At 41.1% G+C, this 26,082-nt stretch overlaps 1 protein-coding gene and 1 long non-coding RNA gene across 2 annotated transcripts in view; one reads left to right on the plus strand and one right to left on the minus strand.

Moving 5' to 3' along the window:
- Nucleotides 1-26,082, plus strand: part of COL4A3 (collagen type IV alpha 3 chain) — a 123,377-nt gene that overhangs the window by 63,367 nt on the left and 33,928 nt on the right. The window contains exons 7-25 of the mRNA XM_036073797.2: nucleotides 345-398; nucleotides 1,651-1,677; nucleotides 2,222-2,296; nucleotides 4,437-4,499; nucleotides 4,655-4,690; nucleotides 6,570-6,611; nucleotides 6,828-6,905; nucleotides 8,613-8,675; nucleotides 9,070-9,129; nucleotides 10,343-10,387; nucleotides 10,893-10,946; nucleotides 11,885-11,926; nucleotides 13,996-14,080; nucleotides 15,307-15,342; nucleotides 17,550-17,714; nucleotides 20,514-20,606; nucleotides 21,307-21,402; nucleotides 23,587-23,657; nucleotides 24,479-24,661. Coding sequence (XP_035929690.2) covers nucleotides 345-398; nucleotides 1,651-1,677; nucleotides 2,222-2,296; nucleotides 4,437-4,499; nucleotides 4,655-4,690; nucleotides 6,570-6,611; nucleotides 6,828-6,905; nucleotides 8,613-8,675; nucleotides 9,070-9,129; nucleotides 10,343-10,387; nucleotides 10,893-10,946; nucleotides 11,885-11,926; nucleotides 13,996-14,080; nucleotides 15,307-15,342; nucleotides 17,550-17,714; nucleotides 20,514-20,606; nucleotides 21,307-21,402; nucleotides 23,587-23,657; nucleotides 24,479-24,661 — 1,368 coding nt within the window. The remainder of the gene's footprint in view (nucleotides 1-344; nucleotides 399-1,650; nucleotides 1,678-2,221; nucleotides 2,297-4,436; nucleotides 4,500-4,654; nucleotides 4,691-6,569; nucleotides 6,612-6,827; nucleotides 6,906-8,612; nucleotides 8,676-9,069; nucleotides 9,130-10,342; nucleotides 10,388-10,892; nucleotides 10,947-11,884; nucleotides 11,927-13,995; nucleotides 14,081-15,306; nucleotides 15,343-17,549; nucleotides 17,715-20,513; nucleotides 20,607-21,306; nucleotides 21,403-23,586; nucleotides 23,658-24,478; nucleotides 24,662-26,082) is intronic.
- LOC118524033 (uncharacterized) overlaps nucleotides 20,943-26,082 on the minus strand; it is a 43,406-nt gene continuing 38,266 nt past the window's right edge. Inside the window, exon 4 of the long non-coding RNA XR_013447399.1 lies at nucleotides 20,943-21,992. This is a non-coding gene — a long non-coding RNA (uncharacterized LOC118524033). The remainder of the gene's footprint in view (nucleotides 21,993-26,082) is intronic.

Raw genomic sequence — 26,082 nt, forward strand, 5'->3', positions numbered from 1 at the left:
TCACTCATGCCATTTGTTTGGTGACAGCACCCTCCTTTCCCCCAGAATGGTGGCCATGAAAGAACTAATTACTCAAGTTTCAAGGAAACAGCAATTAAAAAGTTCTTGGCACAATTACACTTTTGCCGTTTATGCACAATTTGAGAAACAGTAGATTCTAATCCTGTTTTCAATTAAGATAATGGTTTTCTGGCCTTCAGCCTCATGACCCAGTAGCCATAAGGAATTTGGGTTACTTAGTCTAGATTTACCACTGCAGGGCTGGAAGAGAGAAACAGGGTAAATATCTCAATAGGCTGTTCTAGAACAACTAAAAAGAGTAACAAGCTTTGTATGCCTTCCAGGGTGAGCAAGGGTTTCCAGGCCTTCCGGGGACACCAGGCTACCCAGGGATCCCAGTAGGTATCCATTTCTAACTCTGTATAAAGTACAAACACGAGTCATTTACAGAATGGCCGTGTGCTGAAATCCATCACAACTTTGCGGAAGTCGGGGGCCGCGGGTAGTAGACATTCAGCGCATGGGTGGGGGGAGGAATGAATAAATGCATTTTGAGTTCAGGTTTGTGCTTTGAGGTTTTATTTCGCTTTTGAGACATCCAAGCAGAGATGAGTGATAGGCAGCTGGATTCGCTTAGAGGAGAGGCCCCAGATGGTGGTGACACAAGGAGCGAGAGAAGGAGGGGAAAAGAACCTCAGAACAGACAAGCCCCAGCACAGGATGTCTGGGTCAAGGAGAATACACCTGTAAAGAGGAGGGGCCTCGTGGTAGAAAGAAGACCAAGAGGAGTATATTATGGAAGCCCAGGAAAGATGTTTTTGACATCTTTCCTGGGCTTCCATAATATACTCCTCTTGGAGTAGTGGCTGTAGTGGCTGACAGCTGACTAATGCTGCTGAGATGTCCAGTAAGATCTGAGGTCTTGTCATTGATTCTAGCAACGTCATTATCATTGCAAGCCTTAGAAAGGGATATTTCCAGCATGGATGGAGGCAGAAGGCAGGTGGGGCACTGAGGAATGAACAGAATGGGAAGATGGCAGATGACACGAAGGAGAGACTGGTGGGGGGAGATTTTGTTTGTTTAAATGAAAGAAACTTGAGCATGTTTAAAAACCAGTGGGAATATATGTGCAATGGAATACTACTCAGCCATCAAAAAAAATGAAATCTTGCCATTTGCAACGACGTGGCTGGAACTAGAGGGCATTATGCTAAGCGAAATAAGTCAATCAGAGAAAGACAATGATCGTATGATTTCACTCATATGTGGAATTTAAGAAACAAAACAGAGGAGCATAGGGGAAGGGAGGGAAAAAGAAAACAAGATGCAATCAGAGAGGGAGACAAACCATAAGAGACTCCTAATCATAGAAAACAAATTGAGGGTTGCTGGAGGGGAGGTGGTGGAGGGATGGGGTCACTGGGTGATGGACATTAAGGAGGGCACGTGATGTAATGAGCACTGGGTGTTATATAAGACTGATGAATCACTGAACTCTACCTCTGAAACTAATAATACATTGTATGTTGATTAATTGAATTTCAATAAAAAATTTTAAAAAACGGTGGGAAGTAGACAGTGGGAGAGGGGGCAGAACAGCAGCAAGGACAAAGCAGTGATGTTAAGTATTTGGTTTCCTTTTTTTAGGGTGCTGTTGGTTTGAAAGGAGAAAAGGTAAGTCACGTGTGGCATATTATTATTGAAAATCTCTAAGTGGACATATGAAAAGATTTCTATTAAATAATGAGGTATAAGAAATTACAAATTAGGCTTCATAATTAATTCAGAAACCAATTAATAATTGGGACATGATATTTATTCCTATTCAACAACTTCTTTTAGCTCTTGTCATAAATATCTCTTAAGGAATACAATGTTTGTAAAATCCTTTTAGGGAATAGAGTCTAGGGGAAGAGAACTAACCTCAGCCTGGGGGCCCCACCTTCTAGATCAAGAGTTGCCACTAATTTTGGTATCTTGAGAAATGGTTTCTCATCCTTGTGTCTTTCTTCCTTCCACAGTAAACTGTCAATTTTAGGAGATAGGAAAATCTTTTATTTCTTCAAAATGGAGTAACTACATAATCCTAAATCATTTCCCCAAGTTTATATCCTGAAAAGCACTTTTATCCTTGAAGGAGTAGGACCTTGAAGAAGCATTTAAAGGAGTTTTGAAAATATAACATTGACTATGTTTAATGAAGTTCTTCATTTTCAAGGGTGCTCCTGCTGCAGAAGGTATAGAACTTGATGGAAGAGGTGACCCCGGGTTGCCAGGAGCTCCGGGATTCCAGGTATTGCACGTCAGAGAAGGTCTCATTATTCTCAGTCCTCTGGCTCTGACTCTGGCTCTCTGTCTATCTGTCCCTCTCCTTTTTCTCCTCTCTGTCTCTGTGGACTCTGTCTTTGTCTGTCTCTCCTCTTTCTCTTTTCCCCCAAATCTCTTTCTCACTCTCTTAGGAACATTTTTATGGTTTGTTTTCTGTTTTCTTTTTTGTTTCATTTTCTTTTTTTATTGAGGTATTATTGACATATGACATTACATTCATTTCAGATGTGCAAGGTAATGATGGGATATTTGTACATATTGTGGAATGATCCCCACAATAAGTCTAGTTAACCTCCATAACCACAGTGACAAATACTCTTTTTTTCTTGTGATGAGAACTTTACTTTCTTAGCAACCTTCAGATCTGGGGTACGGTATTGTTAGCTGTAGTCACTGTGCTGTACCTTATACCCCCAAGACTTATTTATTTATAACGGGAGGTTTCTACCTTTTGACCCCCTTTACCCATTTTGCCCTCCCTTCAACCCCACCTCTGACAACCACAAGAACATTTGAAGTAGACATTCGTATTTCTTCTGTTGGCATTGACTTCATTTCATTCTAAAACATTCACCTCATAAGAAACTCCATGAAACTAATATAAAAGGATGATTTTGTGCTTAAGTCTTTTAATCTCTTCTTAAATCTCAATTACCCAGGCTTTCCTAAACCTAAGGAGGAATCTTCAAGGAATAGTTATGCTCCACTTATTCTGTATTTGTTGAAATCAAGGATAGGTTTGTATCATACATTGAATATCATTTAAAACTATAATGTTAAATAACAGCCCTGTTTCAAATTTTGCATGACAGTAAGTAACTGGGTTTTATTTAAATGCATCTTTCTCCTGTTGAGTGGTTTACCTTCTGATCTATATGTATGTAGATCTGAGTGTGATCCCTAATGGGTACGAAGAGACACAGCTATTTGGGGGACTGTGTATGCTTTACTTTGGGATTCAAAAGGGTCTTTTGATAAACCTAAGGCACAGGTACTAACTTCCAGGTTAATTAACCAGAAATATCTTAACTTAGTTCAGAAGTGTATGTGGAAATTTCTGGAAATTTGTCTAAGTGAGCCAAAGAGTTTGAGTGTAGGTTGTCGAACTCCCTGATGGTGAGCCATGCCAACTGATCGTGATCCACAAAATGACACAACGATGCAGTTAGGAGCCTTTACTGACCTTTGAGGAAAGATGCAGAACATGATGGCTCTTCATTTTTCTTGCTTAGGAAACATTTATGGGGCCTGATGCTGGAGGAAAGGGATCTAGTAAGAAGAGATTAGCAGCGATCTGGGACATCAATGTGCCCCTTAAATGTACCTTGAGTGTTGGCTAGGTACTACCAAGTGCTGCTGATGAAGATAGAGCAGTAGGACATTCATCTATACAAGAAATATTTATTACATCCCAATTATGTGTCAGCAGCTGTCCTAGGCTCTAGAGATACCATGGTGCATAAGTTAGCCAAGAAAGGGTTAAAAAAAATTTCTTGCCCTCATGGATCTGACATTCTAGTAGGGGAAAACAGAAAAGATATAAATTAGTAAGTGCATGGTGTGTTAAATAGTAAATTTCAAGGAGGAAAATAATGCAGGGGCAGGGGAGAGGAAGTGTCCAGGTTGGAAGGAGGGTTGTGGCTTTAGATTGGATGGACAGGGAAAGGATGACATTTGAGTGAAAATAAGAAAAGGGAGAAGAAATGAGTCATAAATATGTCTGGGGAAAGAGGTTCTAGGCATAAGGAGAGCAGGTGGAAGGCCCTACCAAAGGAGCATGCTTGGCTGAGAGAGACAGACAGGCAGACAGAGAGATAGACAGAAAAGCAAAATTTTAAAAATTTAAAAACCTCCTCTAAAATAAAGCTACTGCTCTGGTCATTCTCCTGGAAATGTTGCCATCAGGATATTCCTGGCTGCCTGTTATACATGGCAACGCACTTTCAGGCATCTTGTTTTTTTCTTTTTTTGTAATTAACTGCAGCCATAAATGACAGGCGTCATGTTCCTCAGGTTTCATTAAAATATTGTAATGGATTTAATTAATGGACATTGTTCTTAGGTGAGAAGTAAATTCAAACTCACTCTATTCTCTTAATTTACAGGGTTTACCAGGCCTTCCAGGCTTTCCAGGACCTGTTGGTCCACCTGGCCCTCCGGGATTCTCAGTGAGTATGAAGTCATCACTGCTATAGACCCTGTAACCTAATAAATTCATTATAGCGAAAAACTTTACACAGAGTTTTCGGCTTGGCACATTTTCTGCTGTAATTTTAACTTGTGGCTTTTTTTTTTTTTTTTTTTTACTTGTGGCTTTTTCTAGGGCTTTCCAGGAGCCATGGGACCTCCAGGACCTAAGGTAGATTACAGTTCATATATCACAACAGCCAGAACACTGAGAACAAGTTAAAAGCCAAACCTGGTCTGATTGGACACGTGGTCACTGCCTGGCCCCTCTCTAGAAGCCACAGGATTCCCGGCAGGGAAGGGAACAGGACAGGCAGCTCTGTACCCCTCACTCTCTTCTCCCTGCACTTAGTAACTTGATCCCTGATAATTCAGTTATAAGGAGCTCCCTATTAAGAAAGGGCAAGTCCATAGATTTCTCATTTCCAATAATCCTACTGATCATCCAACACTTCATCCTATAAAATTTGTGGTGGCCTGCTTCCCAACACCAACCTGATCTTGATGCTAGGAAACGAAGGGTGAATATTCATGTGCTCATTAAACAGAGTCCTGCATGTCTTTCTCATGAAAAGACCGATTGCTAGTTTTGGGGAGGAAAAACTTTTCTCTATCCTCTTAGGTTCCTGCGTGGGGACATGCATATGGAACTGAAAAAAGACCGATTAACAGGAGAAGAAGGTTTATTTCATATGCATGTGGGGGCCTCACAGAAATGAAATGAAAACCCCAAAGAGGCTGTCAGGCCAGAGGCTTGTGTAACATTTTAACAAAGGGTGATACATTTGTGGAGGAGTGACAAGACAAAGGAAAGGGGTTTTGAGCTGGTAGGGGTAGTAAATTGTGGGAAAGTAAGTATAAGGGGGAAACTAATGGAAGATGAGGGTTATTTCAGTAAGGTTTGCTGATGCAGATTTCAGTCAGTGCTGGCTCCAGAGATAAGAGTTGTCTCCTCTTCCTGGTACAGGAGAAGAGCCAGGTGACATCTTCACCAAGGGAAGATGCCTCCATGCCCTGCCCTTAGGTAGACGGAGGAGGGTAGAGAACTTTTTCTGCATTTGCTGTTACTCAATTGTCTGGAGCTCAAAATAATTCTTATGCCAAAGTGATATTTTGGGGTGGCTTATTCTGAGCCCCTTGTTTAACTAAGTAGGAAAATGCTGAGTGAGGCTGAGGCCCCTAGGAAATTAGTCCTAACGCCATATCTCTTGCTACTACCAGCTAGACTTTGTGTGTAGGGAACTTGCCAAGGTGCTTTCACAATTATTATCTCATTATTTACGTGAGTTGTCAAAGAGACAGTAAATGACAGAGCTGAGATTTAAAGTCTTTTGATTCCTCATCTTGAGCTTTTGTCCTATACCTTGTGGGCTAATGGGGGGAAGATCTGTATACTCAAGAGTAAAACAGCAAGGAGGCACTTGTGATGCGCACTGGCTATAGTATGGAAGTGATGAATCACTGACCTCTACTCCAGAAATCAGTATTGCACTGTATGGTAACTAACAAAATTTAAATAAATAATTAAAAAAAGGCAAGGAGGCATTGGTTGAAATGATAGATCAGCCATTGTTAGTGAGACAGACTGTTCACATTAGACATAGCTCATTTCACTAAATTATTAGTGAAGTCAGATAGCCTGAAATGTTTTCTTACCTCCCTATCAACTTTTGAATTTCAGAATCCAGAAGTTCAGCCACCCTTCCTTCGTATCTTTAAGACGAGAAAACTAGGGCATCAGAAAATTAGATAACCAGCCAGTGGCTGAGCCAGAAAATGTCCTCTGAGCTGGTTTCCCTTTCTGATCCCGCCACACATCATGTCATCATTTGCCATAGAAAGTCAATCCATTAAGCTTTCTGCACTTCGTGATCTCCACTTTTGAAAGAAACATATTGCCCCTCTCCTCCAAGAAATAGCTAAAGTAATTTTTATAATACTAACATTACCATTAAAATATAAACGTTCAGTTACAAACATTGGAACGTCAATGGATTTAGACTCTTCATCTCCATTTTTAAAAAATAATTTAGTGTTGTCTTTTCTTACAGGGTCACATGGGCGATAAAGTGATAGGACAAAAAGGAGAGCGGGTAATTCAAATATTGTGGTTTATTTGTGGGCAAGACATTTTATGTTTTATAGCAATCATCCTGTACATCTTAGTCACTAAGTGACCCTGGAACAAACATGTTTGCTCTGTCATTTGCGCTATCTTCTTACCTAAGAACCAAAGAGGAGAGTCTTTCTCTCCAAAAAGCAAAGGTGATGTTGTTTGGTTTTGCATTCCTGAATGTGTTTGTCTTTAGGGTGTGAAAGGATTAACAGGACCCCCTGGACCACCAGGAACGGTTATTGTCACGCTAACAGGCCCAGATAACAGAACGGTAACTCTTCCATTTTATTACTCGGGTTGTACGTTCTCACTTCCGGGGTGAGGTCCTCGTGATCCCTTACCTTTTATAAGCTTTGCCCTCTGAGCTCTCTCAGCCAGCCTGAGCCTCTGGAGTTTATTTTTTCCCCATCTTTTACTCGTGAACCAGAAAACATGAGACAGAGATCTGAGGCAAGATCAGAGGCTAGCAGCTTCCACGATTCTAGAAGGTAGAGCTTGGATCTAATTTTGCTCACCTTTTATCCTCACCCCCTCTCATTGTTCCTAACTCAGATGGGGATTTGGTGAGTACTTTTGATAAATGATAACAAAATAGGTGTATGGCTGTGATCCAACTGAATAGTAATGACCTAAAGATATCAGTGGAATGGTATTATAATCAAAGGGGACATTTTTACCTGCCATTATATCCCCAAGGGCAATGTGGCCTGCATTCTTCTCCAAGGACACTGTGGCCCTGTTTTTCAAAATGAACATCTGCTTTTTGCTTCCACCATGAGGTAGCTAGAAGGACCAGGATATCGAACTGAACTGAATGCTCAGAAAAAGTGAATCACAATATAATACCCCAAACCTAGACACAAGGTTGATCCCAGAATGTCTGGGGGGGTGCGGAAGTGAGGGGTTAATTAACAATTTTTTTGTGGATTAACTAAGAAATAAATATAAATTCTTGTTCTCTTTTAAACTTCTGATTGTTTTTAGTAATAGCTTGATTGAAATATAATTCACATACCATATAATTCACTGTTTTAAAGAATAAAACTCATGGGTTTTAGTTATAATTAATTTTAACAACATTATTCAGATATAATTTATATACCATGAAACTCACTTATTTAGTACACAATTCAGTGGCTTTTAGTGTATTTGTGGGGTTGTACAACTATTACCACATGCAATTTTAGAACATTTTCATCACCTAAAAAATAAACCCCTTAGCCTCTCCAATATAATTAATTCTTAATGATAGAAGTTTTGTTTATCAAAACAGAACTGAGAAGAGTTAAAACAAAACATGGTGAAATTTGATATGACCAAAATAATATCACTGAAGATTGGAAAAAATTGATGTAAGGAAAATAACTAAACTTCTCAGAGGTAATCAACAAAAATAAAATTAATGAAGTCTAAAATTTTATTGGCTGGAAATGGACAGAAAAATATATCTTATCTTGACAAAAACTAGATCTGGAAGATTTGACCTAGGCGAAAATCTTTGAGTTTGAAAAAAATGATGCTCCAAGAGGAGACCCACACTGGAGAAAATACAGTCAATAAATGTGATAAGAACACAAACAAACCTGATCAACACAATCAAATCCTCCTTATAACATATGATCAGAAATTAATTGATCCCAATGAAAATAATTCTGTATATTTATATTAAAAATGAAAATAAGATACATTGGGAATGATTTGAATGTGGTTATTGAAAACTGATTCAGGAATTAAATTGATTTAACATATTTGGATCCAAAAGATACTTTCTTTAAAACAACAAAAGTTCATATATGGCTTCAATGGGTTCACAAGTATAAAATCTGAAATAGGAAAAATGATAATCTGTCATGTTAACAGGAGATACATAAGTAGTTTGTAGATCCAGTTCGTTGAACAGATGGAGAAAATTTTCAAGTAAAAGCGGTATAATCTTGTTTGATCTGTGTGTAATGACTTTAAATTGTTTTTGTCGCAGGATCTCAAGGGGGAAAAGGGAGACAAGGGAGCCCTGGGGAAATCCGGACCTCCTGGACCCTCAGTAGGTTCTTCAGAGTCATGCTGTTCCCTCGAAACATGAAGTAGAGCCTTAGTGTGTATTTGGATGTATGATCTACTTTTAAATCTTAATATTAGCTAAAGCATGATATTTCACCACAGACATCATGGAATATACTAGAATTACTTCACAGCCTCTTCTAGCTGAAATCCCTGCGAGGTTGTACACCCACCCACTGCCTCTCTCCCATCTTATGATTTATCTTCAGCATCTGGTATTTTAGCATCTGTTTTTAAATGAACACTTATACATGAGATGACCCCCCATTTGAACATTTTAAAATATAACAGAATAATCAGAAGGAAAAACTTAATGACAATCGAGGTGAGTCAAAAAATCAATTCATAAAATTTGACGTAACTCTCATTAATTACAGGGACCGCCTGGAGAATCTTATGGATCTCAGAAAGGTGCTCCTGGAGAGCCTGGCCTGCAGGTAAATTTGGAAACTCAGTATCGTGTGCAGCGTGTATCAGTCAATGCTTAGGTCTCTTTAGAAGGCAAGTGTAAGATGCCCAATTCAAACTCGCTTTGATTTTTGTAAGTTTTTTTTTAAAGATTTAAGAAATGAAACTTATTTGTTCAAGTATCTGAGGATTTCAAGGCTAAAACAGCCTTCGAGGACTTCAGAGCCTGAAACAAGATGGGCAGGACTCTCCCTATCATGTCTCCTCCTCTGTGGGTATTGGCTTCGTGGTCTCCTTTGACACTGATCTTCCACGTAGGCGTCAATGGGGAGGAAGAGCAGGAGGTAGCAGAGGACCGCTTCGGGTTAATGGCATCCAAGAAGATAGTGTGTCTCCCTGTGTCCACTAATAACACCCCCAAGAATCGCTCTAATTGGCCCAGCTTGGTCCTATGTCTCACCCTGGAGAGACGACTGTGGCCAGGAGGGAAAGTTCCCAGGATTGGCCAGGCCAGCGGGGTGGGGGCTACTGTGACCGACAGTCGCATGAGACCCACACAGAGTGAGGAAAGGGCAGCTCTCCACAGAAGATGGGGCACACTGTGGCATGGGTGCTGGGAAGACAGAAGCAACCGGGGTCCACTCACCCACCCAGCTCTATTTTGGAAAGATTTAAACACATATATTGTTTAAAGACTCTCAAGATTATACATCAAGAAAAGTATTTTTTTCTAAGAAAAAGTGTTCAGTCAATATTCTCTATCACAGAGGGTAAACATTGTGATAGTTCATCTAAAAGCCTTGTCTGTTTGGGACACTGCAATATGCCTTTATAAATACATTCAAATATTGGCACGTGTGCGGGTCAGGAATTGCCAACATTTCAAATAAATAATTTGAATGTGAACTCCTCCCTCTTTCTAGGTCTTTTTGTCCATTTCTCTGGTTTTTCAATTTTTCTTCCAAGCTGGGATGGGCAGTATCAAACCTCATTTAATTAGCTAATCTTACTTTCCAATCTTTCTTTCCCTCCCTAATTTCCCATTCTGACTGGCTTCTGCCTTCCTCAGCAAGAGAAGGTCTGTGATTAATTGGTTTTTCTTCTAACAAATGGGTGGGAAGTTTCAGTCAGGCTGTCTTGCCCGAGGTCAAGAGGAAATGATCATATCATTTACGTTTTCCATATTTATTAAAGTTATCCATATTTATTAAATTATGTGTTTTTGCTTTGTTTTTGTTTTAGGGAAAACCTGGCAAAGATGGGGCCCCTGGTTTCCCTGGCACTGAGGTAAAGACATGTTTGGCCCATTGATGTTGTTGAAATGTCAGTCCCATTAGACAAAGAAGGATTTGGGGAATCACTATTAGTTATGAAGCTAGCAAAAGCATGTAGCTTTTTAAACCTGTATTTGAGAATCATAGTGTTACACCCTCACTGCGAAGAGAGATCATCCGAACACATCTTATTTTGTCTTTTCAAAAAGGATTTCCAGGGCGCCTGGGTGGCTCAGTCAGTTAAGTGTCCGACTCTTGATTTTGGCTCAGGTCCTGATCTCAGCATTATGGGATTGAGCCCCGAAATGGGCTCCATGCTCAGCCGGGAGTCTGCTTGAAGATTCTCTCTCTCCCTCTCCCTCTTTCCCTCCCCCACTCATGGGTGCACATGCTCTCTCTCTCTCTCAAATAAATAAATAAATCTTAAAAAAATGGGGGGGGGGGGAGTTCCAACTGTTCCTGCTTCCCACAGAAGAAATTGACTTGTATGTCTTCTGACCTATTCTCTTTTTCCACAGGGAGCCAAAGGCAACAGGGGCTTCCCTGGGTTACGGGGTAAAGACGGCATTAAGGTGATCCCCTCTCTAACATCCTGTCTTCAGGCTTTTTAGTTGGTTGGGTTTTGCCCACCCTTTCCCGGTCATGCCCTGAAAAGAGGTACAAGGGATTGCAATCAGAGTTCATTAAAGTAGCTTAGTTTTATTTGTTAAGAGGAAATGAGAGATGTGACAAATTTCCTTAGACACCCAAAGGGCAGTTTTGTGGGAAAGATCTAAAACTTGTCTGTGTGGTGGAAGCTGCCTGACATCATGACCAGTGAGATTTAGTTTCTTCATGAGGAAGGAGTTGGACAAGTCCTGCAAGTGAAGGTTTCTGGTCACTGGAGGTCAAGTGTAGGCTGAACCCCATGAGTCTCATTCTGGGTCATGACACACTCAAAGGTCATGATCAGTGAATTATGAACTGTATTCCATTTCATTTGTTGCTGACAACATGTTACAGATGTTTTCAAAGATTGTCGTTTCAAGTCATTGTAGGCATATGGGCAGATTCAAGATTTATCCTATACTAATATGACTTCTGGTAGAATTCTGAAAGTGCTGTCCTGATTTGGTAAGGAAGGGGGTTGGTTACAGGTTAGTTGGGACCCTGGGAATTGCACACAACCTGCAGGCTGGTTTTGCTGTGCCTGTAATCTGGGGGAGAACATGGGGATGTGAAATGCATAGGAACACCCTCTGAAGGTATTGACATGGAAGAAACACGTAAAAGCTACTAGAACAACAACCTCTTCCCAAGACCTTGATGACAGGATTCTTGTCCCAGATATGGCCCTCCAGGGAAATGACCCAAAGTCAATGTCCCTTTCATTTTAACTTGGTTTGTACATTACATGGAAATAACATGACTTTTAGCATTTATTGTTTAACTGTTTTGCTTTTTAAGCATACTAAATATGTAAATACTTTGGATTAATGTCCTCATAATTTGTAACTGTCTTTCAATACAGGGGTGGAAAGGGGACATTGGCCCTCCAGGATTTCGTGGTCCAGTAAGTGTAACTAAAGACAGTATCCATGTCGGTGCACCTGGGTGGCTCAGTGGTTAAGTGTGTGCCTTCAGCTCAGGTCATGATCCCAGGGTCCTGGGATCGAGCCCCGCATCGGGCTCCCTGCTCAGCGGGAAGCCTGCTTCTCCCTCTCCCACTCCCCCTGCTTGTGTTCCTCTCTCGCTGTCTCTCTGTCAAATAAATAAAAATAAAAAAATCTTAAAAAAAAAAAGACAGTATCCATGTCATATTTGATCAAGTCCTTCAAAGTATCAAGGAAATTTTGAATCTCTCATTAAAGATAGAGATTATGGTATTTACTTTTTTATCAAACCAGGGAAGAAAATAGCTGTTGTCATTATTTGTCCATTGGACAATGGATAAATATTTCTATTTGGTCCTATTTGGTCTCTGGAAGGCACTAGAGATGCCCACCCTGGGCCGTGGGAAAGAAGAAACCCCTTGTCCAATCAGACATGGCCCAAAGAGACCTGTGCCCTTGAGCAGAGTAGGAAGGGTGCACTGGAGGTCAGCTGGGGCACCCAGGGGAGAGGGAGCCCGCTCCACCCACTCCAGCTGGGCCCACATATGACAACCTGTATTTCCATGCACCAGGAGCTCAACCAGGGCCAGCGAAAACCAGTGACCCACCCCCCAGCTCAAACTCTCTCAGCAGGCAGTCTCCTGTCTCCAGCATGGACATGGATTTGATGTCTGTCAGCTCCTGACTTCAGAGTGCCCATATTCTCTATTTTGGGACCCTGTAGCTTAAGGAGATGAGTAAAAGGGACCCAGGCTCTGAATTCTGGTATCCCTTTCTCTCCTGCCTTTAAAACACTAGTTCTCACATTCAGTGTGCTGAGCAGAGCTGCCATTTGTGATTATGCTGGTTGTATGGAAAGGTCCATGATGATAAAACACTCGTGGGGTGGGGATGAGGGGGTTCCATTACTGCGTTGCAGTTCTCAGACCCCTCAGGCTAAGCAATTTAACTCAGTAACTGGAGGAGCATCCTGGAAATTCACATCTTCACACAACAAGCCAATGATCCAGATGCAAGTAGTCCCAAAATACTTTTATGGAGTTGCCAGGAAGAAGAAATGAGCCATTTTGTGAAAGCACTTAGCCAGCGCTTGGCAGGTGCACGTATGTCATTATGGATTTTGTGATGGAGATTATTACATTATCATTACTGTCACTATTATGAATTATTTTTGTGATTTTATACATAACTGATTAACCACAATACTTTTGTTATCTTTTTTAAACACACCAACAAAGTAATTGGCCCCATGCAGCATATGAGAAAACAAAACAACACCAAAACTTTTATATTTCCATCTTCTTTCCTTCAAGATAAGTGTACTGAATTCTAAGTGAAATCGATTTGTCAGTTGCGCTTGAGAGAAATTCTTAGCATTCCTAGCTTGCTGTGTGTGCTTCAATTCTATATAATTCTGCAGCTTCTAGTAACTTCCTTGGAAGTTCTACTTAGGAAGCAGACGGTTAAGGAGACCAGCAGTAGGTCCACCAAGCATGTTAGAAACAATAACCCTCAATATTATTGCAGACCAATGGTATCCTGAAATTCAAAGAAACAATCAATGGAGTATTTTTTGATGTGTGGGTCCCAACATACTCTGAAATAAAGTTAGTCCATGAGGACAAGCGTTTTTTAAAAAAAGTGAAATAGAATATAATTAAAAACAAATCAGAGTTGATAATATGTCAAAATGGTAAGTCACTGCTTGTGAAACTTTAATTTCAGTATACATATCCCCACATATCTAGATATGGATAGAACTGTGAGTGTGTGAGCTGGCTCACATCATAAAATGTGTTTCTCACTGAAAGCCCATGAAATATATGATATGGTGATACCAGAAACATCAACTTTGATCTTTAAATTTATCCATCATGTATACATGACTTTATTCCTGCTAACACATAAACTTACGAATTCAGGAAAATACCATTTGGGGGTGGGGGGAAAGGACATTGAAATATTGCATTTGGTGAGCTCACCATAAATAGCTATCCTTTCTCTTTATTTGTTTATTTTTTCCTTGAAGACAGAATATTATGATTCATACCAGGAAAAGGGAGATGAAGGACTTCCAGGCCCACCAGGGCCCAAAGGAGCTCGTGGCCCACAGGGTGAGAATAAATTTCTTCCTAAAGCATTTGCTGACCATGTCCATGTGTTTATTTCCAGGCAATGTATAACAAACGTGCTTATAGACCTAGAATTTGCAGGGGGCAAAAGGAAGGTTTCCCAATTTTCATGGATGGTAGTATTGGTATGTCCTAATTTTCATACTTTTATATGAAAATTCCATAGGTACTATACCATAGAAGGTAATTAAATTCTCTTTGTGTGTGAAAGCATTAAGTTCAAGTCTGACAAGAAAACACAAATGTGGCCAGAGGGCAGGAGGAGGGAATGGGAAGAATCGGCAATCTCAGGGGGATAGAAAAGAAAAAAACAGAGACCCTGAAAAACTGTAACTTGAGAAAATCCACCCAATCGTGACAAGAGGGGCCTGAAACCTGGGTTTCCTGACTCCTGGCACCATGAAGTAGAGTCACATCTACTCAGATGCTGTCCCTTTGGATAGATTAGAAAGGTGTAGGCCAAGAGCTCTCCTCTGTGGCCACACATCAGAGAATCCCTGGGAACTTCTAAATAATGACATGCCAAGGTCCCATCCCTGGCATTCTGATGTAACTGTCTGGAGGGGGGCCCTGGGCACTGGGAGATTGTAAAAGCTCCCCAGATTATTCTAGTGTGCAGGCAGGATCGAGAACCACCAACCTAAGGCAAATTGTTGATACAAATAAGATTTCAAAGGAGAATTTCACTTACAAGAGTACAAATTCCCAGTGTTCTTAAATAAATGGACAGAGAAGTATAGACACGGACATAGATTTTTTTTTAATCTGGTATGTCCACTATAAATCACTCATATGTATCAGAGAATTAGAACCCCGTTGCACTGTCACGGCTAGAAGTGATCTGAGAGGTAACAGCTGGACAAACCACAGGACCTGGACAGTTCCAGCTATTTGCTATTCTTCCGTCTGCACCATTCCAGCCAAGCGTCAAAAGCAGAGCAGACTCCTAGTAAATGTCTGCTGACTTGTTTGCAGGTGGTAAGGTGCCGTGATCCGCTTCTGAGTGTTAGGCATCTCAGACTAGTTTCTTCTCTGTAGTTTGTCTAAATAAGTGAAGCTTTCTAATACTTATCTATGTGAGAGTGGAAGAAAAAGTATGAAAGTATTTCTTATTAATTACGATAATGTGGTCAGCCAAGATTTCAAAAATGGGGGGAGGGAAGTATTTATGTCCTTATGAGTAATCAGTTACTGTTACGGATTTGTAGGTCCCAGCGGCTCCCCTGGGGTTCCTGGAAGTGCTGGTATGTACATGTTTCTTGGGGCACCAATAGAATGGAAAATCACGGGGGTGCCTGGGAGGCTCAGTCGGTTAAGCATCTGCCTTCGGCTCAGGTCGTGATCTCGAGGTCCTGGGATGGAGCCCCACATCGGGCTCCCTGCTCAGCGGGAAGCCTGCTTCTCCCTCTCCCTCTGCTCCTCCCCCCGCTCATGCTCTCTCTCTCTCCATTGAATAAATAACAAATCTTAAAAAAAAAAAAGGAAAATCACGTTTGCATTGCTTACATAAAATGTTTCATTAATTGATCTAAAAATGATTCCAGCTTCTTCATTGTTAGCTTTGTGACTCATAGCAGAAAAGGGAGTGGAAGCTGACACAAAGCGACTTAGGAATGCTCTTTTACTTCTCAGTGGTTTTAACTAAAGTGTAAGGCAATAACTGGTGTAGGAGCAGAAGCCTTGAAGCTCAGAGGAGGCAGAGAGGTAGAAAACAGTAATTTATAGTAATTAGGTTGGTTAAAAGTGGTAGTTTTCATAGTGTACCCCATGTTGTGTAAGTACATAGATTGCACTTTTTTTTTTAGATTTATTTATTTATTTGAGAGACAGAGCGCGCACAAGCCGGGAGAGGGGCAGAGGGAAAGAATCTCAAACAGACTCCCTGCTGAGCGTGGAGCCCTACACGGGGCTCGATCCCACACCTTGATCTCATGACCTGAGCCGATACCAAGAGTAGCTGGCTTAACCAACTGAGCCACCCAGGCACCCCATAGATTAACCTTTTATGTGTTTATGTTTTATAAAAACACCCATGAGTCACTGGAGTGGTTGCCTCTTGAGAGAGGAAGACTAGGATCAAGGACATTTAATCAAGGATTAACCTAAGTGGCTTTAATTATAACTAAAATGCTGTCATGTGTCATTTTGTAGAGGAAACGAAACCATGAAAAAAATACCAAAGATTTGATAAGCCCTGCCATTGATTACATTTTTCTCCATACCTTGTTGTATATTTAAACTATTTCATAATTTTGAAAATGAATTGAAATTAAGTGATTGCAGAACTATATGTATCTTATAATCCCATTGTAAAAAAAATAGATAAATGGATAAATATTATAGGTACCTGCATGTGCACGGAAAAATATACACCAAATTGTTAACAATGGGTATCTCTCTCTTTTTTTTTTTAAGATTTTATTTATTTATTTGACAGAGAGAAACAGAGCGAGAGAGGGAACACAAGCAGGGGGAGTGGGAGAGGGAGAAGCAGGCCTCCCACTGAGCAGGGAGCCTGATGCAGGGCTCGATCCCAGGACTCTGGGATCATGACCTGAGCCGAAGGCAGACGCTTAACGACTGAGCCACCCAGGCGCCCCAACAATGAGTATCTCTTGAAGTTGGAATACAAAAGGATATTTTAGAGATCTGGCCAAAGATTAGGGAAGAGTTTTTTTCTCTCCACCAGCGCCCCCCAAGTAATGAATAGGCTCCTTTAGGAAGTAAAAAATTACAAATCTCTAAAACAGATGCCAATCACAGGGATTTGCTTTTATGGCAAAATCCTTATGCTCAATAATCAGAAATAATCAGATATTGCCCCTGCTGGTTCTCAGCCCTTTGGTGGTGAGGTCTTTCTTCTTTATAGTTAAACTGTTTGCAAGGCATGGATTCGAGACGGGCCCTCTCCTCACATCCTTGTCACCTTAAGAGGGACAGATGAAATGGCTTTGTACCACCTGGCAAGGCTTGTCTCCCAGGAGATGCCTACCTCCCCACCATGCTCTTTTATAACTAAGATGTTTGGCAGGAATGAAGTCCAATTAGGACAGTCTCTCTTTCTCATTTCAGACACTGAAAGGTAGGTATCTTCTAGTCGCTAATGAAAAAATCCACAAAGCAGCACATATCGAAGAATTTCTCATGAGGTCCTTTTAAACAAAAAGACAACAGTGTGTCTCTAACTCTGTTTCAGTCCCTTGTAATAAATAAGTCCCTGTCTTACTTACCTCATGGGACTGGGACGTTCTGGGCTTCGCTGTGCCGTGAAAGTTTAACAAGGCCACAGATGAAGGAAGGAAGATACTCTCTTTTTGTTTTATATGGTTTCTATGCCTCTCGATTGTGTAACTTTTGTTAATAAGAATACGTTACTTTCTGCAATTAAAAAAGTAATATATATGAGTCAGGAAAACATTGAAAATGCACTAACATGATTCTTTTCTCCAAGGGTCATTGAGGCTTGGCCCCAGAGGAGCCCCTGGATCTCCAGGAGTGAAAGGAAGTAAAGGGGAACGAGGGCCCCCAGGAAAGACTGCAGTGGGGCCTCCTGGGTCCCCAGGTTGTCCTGGTTCACCAGGCCCTATTGGGTTGCAGGGATATCCAGGACCACCAGGTAGATACCTAACGGGCCCCTATTGTGTACATTGCCCAATAACAGATGTGTGCAAATCAATGGCAATGAACCTTACTTGCATCTTGGCCGTCAGTCTGTGTCGACCTTAGGAGCAATCTTTCTGCTGCCATTTCATCTGATGAGCTATCTGTGAAGACAGCTTGGGTAGAATAAGGACATCGCAGGTGCAGCAAGGCTTTAGCCTGAGCTCCCACAGAGGGCGGAGTGCGAGGCAGGGACAAGGGACAGTGAAGCAGAGAAGGAGGGATGGTTATCAGGTTGGCCTCGGCCAAGTCTGCAACTGCTTGCCTGGTCCCTGGAGAATATCTTCCTAAAAGCTACAACTTTGTGTCAGGACAGTTTGTCCCAGGGGAACAAGAGGCAAGAATTTATCTACCCATTCCTATTAGTCATGGGTCGAAGATATATCCCACAGGACCACACTAACCCCCCCCCACACACACACACACTCTTCCAGGCTGTGTTAGCATGGCTCCCAGGGCATCCCATGCCCTGGCATCAGCAGGAAGACCCAGGGCAAGGAGGTGTGGGCTGGAGGTGCAGCAGGGGCATGGGGCAAGATGCTGACAGATAAAGTAGGTCAGAGACCACACAACTCCAGTGCCTGGAGCTGTCTTCACCTCTCTAGCCCCCCACAGCCACCTAGCATTCTCTGCTGGCTGACAGGTACACAGAACCTCAGAACATATGGGTCACTCTTTGTCTCTTAAAACACCTCTCTGGAAGGTGCCTGGGAGGTCTTGTGTTTTATACTCAACCTTCCTAACAGCCCTAAGAATCTTCTGTTGTGTCAGAGATTTTGTTTTTAAGAAAGGATTTATTACTTATAGACAGTGTGATTATAAATCTGGAAGATCCAAAAGAATAATCTGGAAAACTCTTAGTGTTAATAAGATAATTCAGCTAAATGTCTGGCTACTTGAGCAATATTTGAAAAAAAATAAAAGCTTGCCTTTAGGCCAATGGCTATTTAAGAAATTATCCCATTAATAAAACAATACAATGTCCAAGAACAAAAGCTGTCAAGCTCTGGTGTGAACCTATGTGGAAAACAAAGCAAAATAAAACTTAACTAAAACCTTTCATTGTGTCGGGGATTTTAACAATTTCTAGTCCTCCAAGTCTTTTTCAGGATGTAGGTTTAATGTGCTCATTTTATCGACCAGGGGCCTGATGTGCAGAGCTCTTGGCGCTAATGAGTGTGGTAATCGGGCTCTGGACCCCGGGCGCCTGAGGTAATACAGCTCCCTCTGCAAGACACCATGCATCCTCTCCCCATAGAGGTGGCCCTGGTTGCCTGTCTTCTCTTACCTAAGCAACACCTGTCTGTCCATCCAATTGCAGCTTCAGCTTGAAGTCCTGCAGAATGTTTACACTGAGCCCACATCCTGTAACACCCAAGCTTGTCCCGATAGTAGCGTTTCTCACATTGCCGGTCTTTGTCAGTTTCCCCTACTAGACTTCAAAGCTCTTTGAGGTCAGACACTGTGTCTGGTTTGCTCTTTTAAGCTCAGCATGTAGCACAGGGGCTGGAACATTGGAGGTACTCAAATATTTGTTGACTTAAGTATGAAATGACTAGGAAAATGTGCAAGTAAATACAAATGTATAAGTATGTAAGTATACATATATGTCTACCTTAAGTATAAAACTGCCATTACATTTTACTGTTTAAAGATAACTATCCAAGTAAGAAGGGAAAAATGAAGGGGGGGAAATTGGAGGGGGAGATGAACCATGAGAGACTATGGACTCTGAGAAACAAACTGAGGGTTCTAGAGGGGAGGGGGTGGGAGGATGGGTTAGCCTGGTGATGGGTATTAAAGAGGGCACATACTGAATGGAGCACTGGGTGTTATATGCAAACAATGAATCATGGAACACTACATCAAAAACTAATGATGTAATGTACGGTGATTAACATAACATAATAAAATTTTTAAAAATTAAAAATAAATAAATAAATAAATAAAAATAAAGATAACTATCCAGCCATCTTAAAGACACAGAAAACTGGATCACAAAATGAGCATTCCTTTCAGAGTCAAGCAAACATTACCCACACCCCATTCCATCTCAATTAAATGTCTCCACTGATACCTTGTTGCTCTGAAATTTGGAGCAGCTATAGGCATTGTTTTGAAATATTTAGTTTCATCAGCATTTCCTTCAACCTAGATTTGAAATGGCAAGACCAAAAAAATCCAGTCATAGAACACAAGAGTTTAAGAGCATTAGCTGTTCATTGTAACATTATGGTAGCAGATACATGTGAAAAACTGGGAAGACGTTTCTTGAAGAATGACAAACTCGATTGATGTGAGCAAGCCATGCAGAGAAAACAGATGATACTCTATCAAAACCTTTTCACTCAATATGTATTAAGCATCTACAATATATCAGGAAGATTCAGTGTACCTGAGATAATAGAATGCGATGTGACCCTTTGCCTAAACATTCTAAAGGATAGTCTTGGAATAATTGGAAATAATTGGCTAAAATAACATGGGTTGATTTTATGATGAGAACTAACCAGATAACAAACTTTCAAAGAATCACCGCACTAGTATCAAAAAATATCACATGTCTGTAGTGAGAAAGGAAAAGCTGGTCAACACACTTCAGTCTTCAATTGCAGATAACCTTCAAAAGATGCAGCCTCCAAAACAAATATGGGGGAAATGCACATAGAATAATACATCTTACTGAAACACTTGCTAATTGAATAAAAAACACAAAAAGAAACAAAACACTAGCTTTGGTGTTGTCTTTTTGCAGGTGACATCGTTTTTCGCAAAGGTCCACCTGGAGATGGTGGACTCCCAGGCCTTGTAGGGTTTCCAGGAATCCCGGGAGCCGATGGGCCCAAAGGTTGGTTCAATCAGTGGTGATGCTCTATGAAAGCAAGCCATTCTCATCATCATTCCTATCACTGATTCGCCCCTCGAAACAACAATGATCCCAAACTGCAGTCAGGGGTGGCTTCTTTTGCAAAAGAATTGCCTAAAAGTATTCATTTATCTGCAGATCAATCATGTATTTAGCACCCATGCAATAAATTGTGGGATATGCCTAGAATATGAGTTTTATCCTGCACTGAAGGAGAGAGGTACTGAGAGAGTAGATATTTTATTCTTGATTCAGGATTTCCTCTAAGAATATTAAGAAGGTCGGATAGAAAAAGTAAGCCAATATAATACATGAACAATTTTTTAAAGATTTTGTTTATTTATTTGAGAGAGGGAGAGAGAGCAAGAGCATGAGCAGGGGGAGGAGCAGAAGGAGAGGGAAAAGCAGACCCCCTGCTGAGCAGGGAGCCCAATGCAATATGGGGCTTGATCCTAAGATTCCAGGACTAGGACCTGAGCGGGGGGCAGATGCTTAACTGACTGAGCCACCCAGGTGCCCCAAGATGAATGATTTTTTATTAACATGCACAATGTCCTTGATGATTTTCACTACCCCCGCCCAAATTTTTAATGTAATAAATGACTGTGTGTTTGGGAAACATCTGTCCTTTCTGCAGACTTGGTGTGGGTTTATGAGTAATGTACGCATGCTCTCATTGCAGGGGAACCTGGCCTCTTGTGCATACAATGTCCTTGTGTCCCAGGGCCCCCAGGTCTCCCAGGACTGCCAGGGTTGGACGGCATAAAAGGAATCCCAGGTACAGACATTTTGCACACGAGGGTTTAGGCAAGTACAAAAGGGTCAGCTCACTGGGTGGTGAAAAAAGGTATCAGACATCTGGATGTCATGATGTGGTTTGCATGAACTTAGAGATTTTCAAAAGCATACTCTGTTAACATAAAGCAAGCCAAAATAACACAAAAACTGGCATTTCCCCCGTTGCATTTTAGTTGCTGAATTCTAGCAAACCATGGGGTTCCCCATGAATTATAGACTGGGGTTCCTCCAGGGGTAGGACTTAGGAGGGGTAAGGCAGCTATCCCACACACACACCACCTTTTCTTCCATAAAGAAATAAGCTCTCTCATTTTTTCTTCTTAAAAGACACAACTCTCCTCAGTCTGTTTTTTTAAGGTCCCCACTTTTGGTAGAGCCAAGGGCAGATGCTCGGTTTCATTCTTTAGAAGGATGTAAGTGCAATAAATCAGCACACTGATGGGGGGCGATGGCGCGGTGAGGACTCTGGTAAACTGGAAGGCACACTGGAGGGGCCATCCTGCACCAGCTCCAGCCTATTGTTACTTTTCAACATTTTAGGCCCTGTGTTGATAAATCTTCCAATTTTTCCTGAGAAGAAAGAAATGAGGGTTTTTATCTGAAGTCTTACTTTTTTTCAATATTAGCTACTAACTCCATTTTTGAGGGAAGAAACCATCTCAGAGGCCAATATTCTGAGAGCTAAGTAGAGCCCTCTCACTTCTCCTGTCGAACTCTGTGCCAAACCAGGACCCTCCCCCACACCTGGCTGCTCCAGGCATCACATCCCTGCTGCCCTACCTCCTCCCCCTTCCTCGGGCACAGAACTGGCCGTAGACAAAACCCTGAGGCAGAGAAAGTCTCATTAGTTGGGTTCCTCTGCCCCTCCTGCCACTCTCCTGCTCCTTCATAAATGCCTTAGTTACTCTGTAGTCTCTGCCCCCTGACTCCCTGAGATGGGCCTGAGAGGGAAGGATGGGGAGGGAAAGAGGGGACAAAGGGCTGGGGCAAGGGGCGGACTATTCCTCATGCAGCTCCTATTCAGTGCCTAAGACTCTGGGTGAAATGTCCTATTAAAACAAAAACTAAAAAGGAAGGGAAGGAGCTGGGGAGAGAGGGAGGGAGGGAAAGAATAGGAGGAAAGCAATCATTATTTCCCTACATTCCCTTTGAGTGACCTCTAGCCCAAGGGTAGAATGCAAGAGGGCAGCTCACTGATGACCAACTAGCCGTGTTGAATTTTCCTTGGTTTCTCTACATTTGGCATATTACAGGTATAGCTCACAGAAGATATATAAACAGGAAAACCATTTGGATGAGTATCAAAAAATATACCCTGACTCAAATCTTGCAAAAAATAAAATCTGAATATACATTTGTTAACGCATTGGCTTGAGATCCGTCCAAAAGACCTTCTAAAGGATCATCTTTACAGAGATATTTAAATACATATAGGAAGTATAAAATTGTACAGTAAAATGTAATTTGGCAACAGATATCCAAAGCCTCGGACAAGTTTGTGTCCATTTGGTCTTGCACTTACACTTTTAGGAATTTATTTAAATTATTGGATAACTTTGAAGTACTAAATACTTAGGGATACCTATCATAGCATTGTTTACTAGAACTAAAGTTGGGAAAAGATCTAAATTCTAAAAACAGCAGTTGGTTCAATAAATGTTGGTTGACCCACACAATAGGCTACTACGCAACCCTTTAAGTGAAGCTATAAATCTGTATTTATTGACATATGATTCCAAAATACCATGTATATGTCCAGTGTGTTATGGATATAAAATTTTATGAGTAACATACATGAAAATTTTAGCAAATATTGTCTTCTGGTGGTAGATTTATGGGTGATTTTTTATTCTCTTCTTGCTGAATCTGTTTTTTACAATGAGCATATGGTACTTTTATGATCAAAACAAATAAGTGTTTCTCCTTAAAATTATAAAGACAAGAATTTTAGGAAGGTAAGATTTTTTTTTAATGCCTTTTATTTTTTTTTACATCACCTCTTATTCCACTTATGTACTCCCATTCACTCCCTGCACTGGGTGTTTTAAGATGCAGTTGTCTTTCTTTCCTCAGAAGAAAACACCCTATTCTCTTCATATACTGCATTACCCTGGCTACTCAGAGTTGGCATTCAATGAATATTTAATAATTTACTGCTTTCCAGGAGGACAAGGGCCATCTGGCATTACAGGAAGCCCGGGGTCCCCAGGAAGTACGGGTCTTCCAGGATTTCCAGTAAGATTTCATGCTTTGGAAGCTTTAGTGTCAATTTGGGAAATAGCACACTCTGGAAATACAGTTGTGCCACACAAAGTTTATCAGTTTGGTTCCTGGCAAAGAGTGCTTAATATTAGAGCATTTGATCGATACTTGACTAAATGAATGAATGAATGATGTGTGAATGAATAAGGGAATGAAGTAATGAATTTATAATCATTTAAAACGGTATCAGAGATAGTAGGCGGATCTGTTGTTGCCTGGGGCTGAGGTTGGGAACAGGGACTGACTGCAGATGGATTTGAGGGAATTTGGGGGGGGTGATGGAAAAGTTTTAACACTGGATTGCATTGACTGTGGCATAAATTACAAATTTACTAAAAATCATTGAATTGTTTTCGTATACAGATACATCTCATGATATGTAAATTATACCTCAATAAACTTTCAGAAATTAAAATTTTGATTATCACGGTGAATCAGAAAGTTATATAAAGATAAATATATTTAAATCAAATTATCCATAGATGCATGTTAAAATTTACCAATATTCTAACATAATCTAAATTATGATGATGTTTGTATCATATTGAATAATATTACTGGGTGTGTGGCATTGAATTGCACTAACCGTATTCTTTTCCAGTTTTGGAAGCAAATAGAGAGAAAAGAAAACCAAAAAACTTGACATTATACTTGTAGGCCAAAGAAAGTGTCTTTAAAAAAAAAAACCCACATTCATTAAAATTGAAAAATCCTGGTTGACATTTTCTTTTTAAGATTGGCAGAAGAACAGCCGTACCCAAATGCAATGCAGCCTTGTTTCTGTACCGCCCTAGGGATTCCCGGGTGCTCCGGGGGATCCAGGACTTAAAGGAGAAAAAGGTGAAGTGTCTCAGCCTGAGGGAGAAGTGGGTGCCCCAGGGGACCCCGGGCCCAGAGGGTATCCTGGAAGAAGGGGCTTGGATGGAATTCCTGGAACTCCCGGGATCAAAGGATCACAAGGACCCAAAGGTGAACCGGTTGGTATCAAGTAACTTTTTTCAGATTACCTTCCCTGCAACTGAAATGCTCTGAGGGGACGACATTGGGCAATTTCCATTCAGAAAATGGTTGGCCACTCAGCACAGTGGGTCCTTCCAACTGCACAATGAGGTGCCTTGGAAGGAGCAGTAATAACCCCAGCAAGTATGTATAGTATTTCGACACAGACTTGATGGTGCTTTTAGCCCAGATGAAATTCTGTGTTGATAATGACCTTGTCTCCTACACAAGTTACAATCCCTCGTTTGTGTCCGGTGAGTTTATACACAAGGTCAGAAAATGATAAATAATGGAAAGTTTTGGTCAATATTTTGGGGGCAGTGTTCATTCTTTTAAGTGAAAAAAAATACTTAAAGACCAGAATATTTAGGAGTAGCGCCATCAAATAAAACAGATCAAATGTTTTGTCATCTAAAATATTTAAGCTTCTGTAGATTCTCTTTTCATGAGATAGGGATAGAATCTCTCACATGTTCACTTGAGAGATTCCTACCAGGAGCAATTTTAAACCATCATGGGATCAGAGGCTGAGCACCTCCCCCCAGTGTATTTGTGAGAAGCTTGCCAGGCATGCTGCCCAGTCAGCTCCAGGAAATACCAGGTTCTTCCAGGATTTATCAGTGTTATCCAGTTAAGAGGGTCCCGCCTTGAACAGGAAAATTTGGCAAATAAATTTGAAGATTCGTTTACACACCCTTTAGTATCAGAATATAGATGTGGTATACAGTCTTCCCAACAGCTTTTTGACGACAAAATATTTTCTGGCTGAGACCAGCTAGCAGGTTCAGTGTTTCTCAGACTCTCCTCTGGCAAAGGGGTTGGCTGTCCCGGGACAGGGGGCGGTGCAGTTATACTTTATAGAGGGACAGAGTCTAGAATTCTCTGGTCTAGTATTAAGACAGTTGACATGATGCTTCCTTTTGCATCTCACTAATTTCCTTATTAGTTCCAGTAAAAGTAAAGTAAAGAAGAAAATTAAGGCGGTGATATGTTGAGTCTTACACCCTGTCATTACAGAAGAAGGAGAAAAAAAACAACACTTAGGTCACCCAATGATACTGAACAATGAAAAATCGAGTCAATTTTATTATTTGGGGCCATATTGGGGAGGAAGAGGAGCTCGATTATTGTGTCACATTTGACTTGTTTAAAATATACAAGCCATTTCCAAAGTTATAGCCTGTGCAGTTACAAAAAAATATTTATGGAGCACCTGGGTGGCTCAGTCGGTTAAGCGTCTGCCTTCAGCTCAGGTCATGATCTCAGGGTCCTGGGATCGAGCCCCGCATCGGGCTCCTTGCTCATTGGGAAGTCTGCTTCTCCCTCTGCCTACAGCTCCCCCAGCTTCTGCTCTCTCTCTCTCTCTCTGACGAATAAAATCTTTAAAAAGCCAAAAAGA

This window comes from Halichoerus grypus, chromosome 4, assembly GCF_964656455.1.
Source record: "Halichoerus grypus chromosome 4, mHalGry1.hap1.1, whole genome shotgun sequence".
Lineage (NCBI taxonomy): Eukaryota > Metazoa > Chordata > Mammalia > Carnivora > Phocidae > Halichoerus > Halichoerus grypus.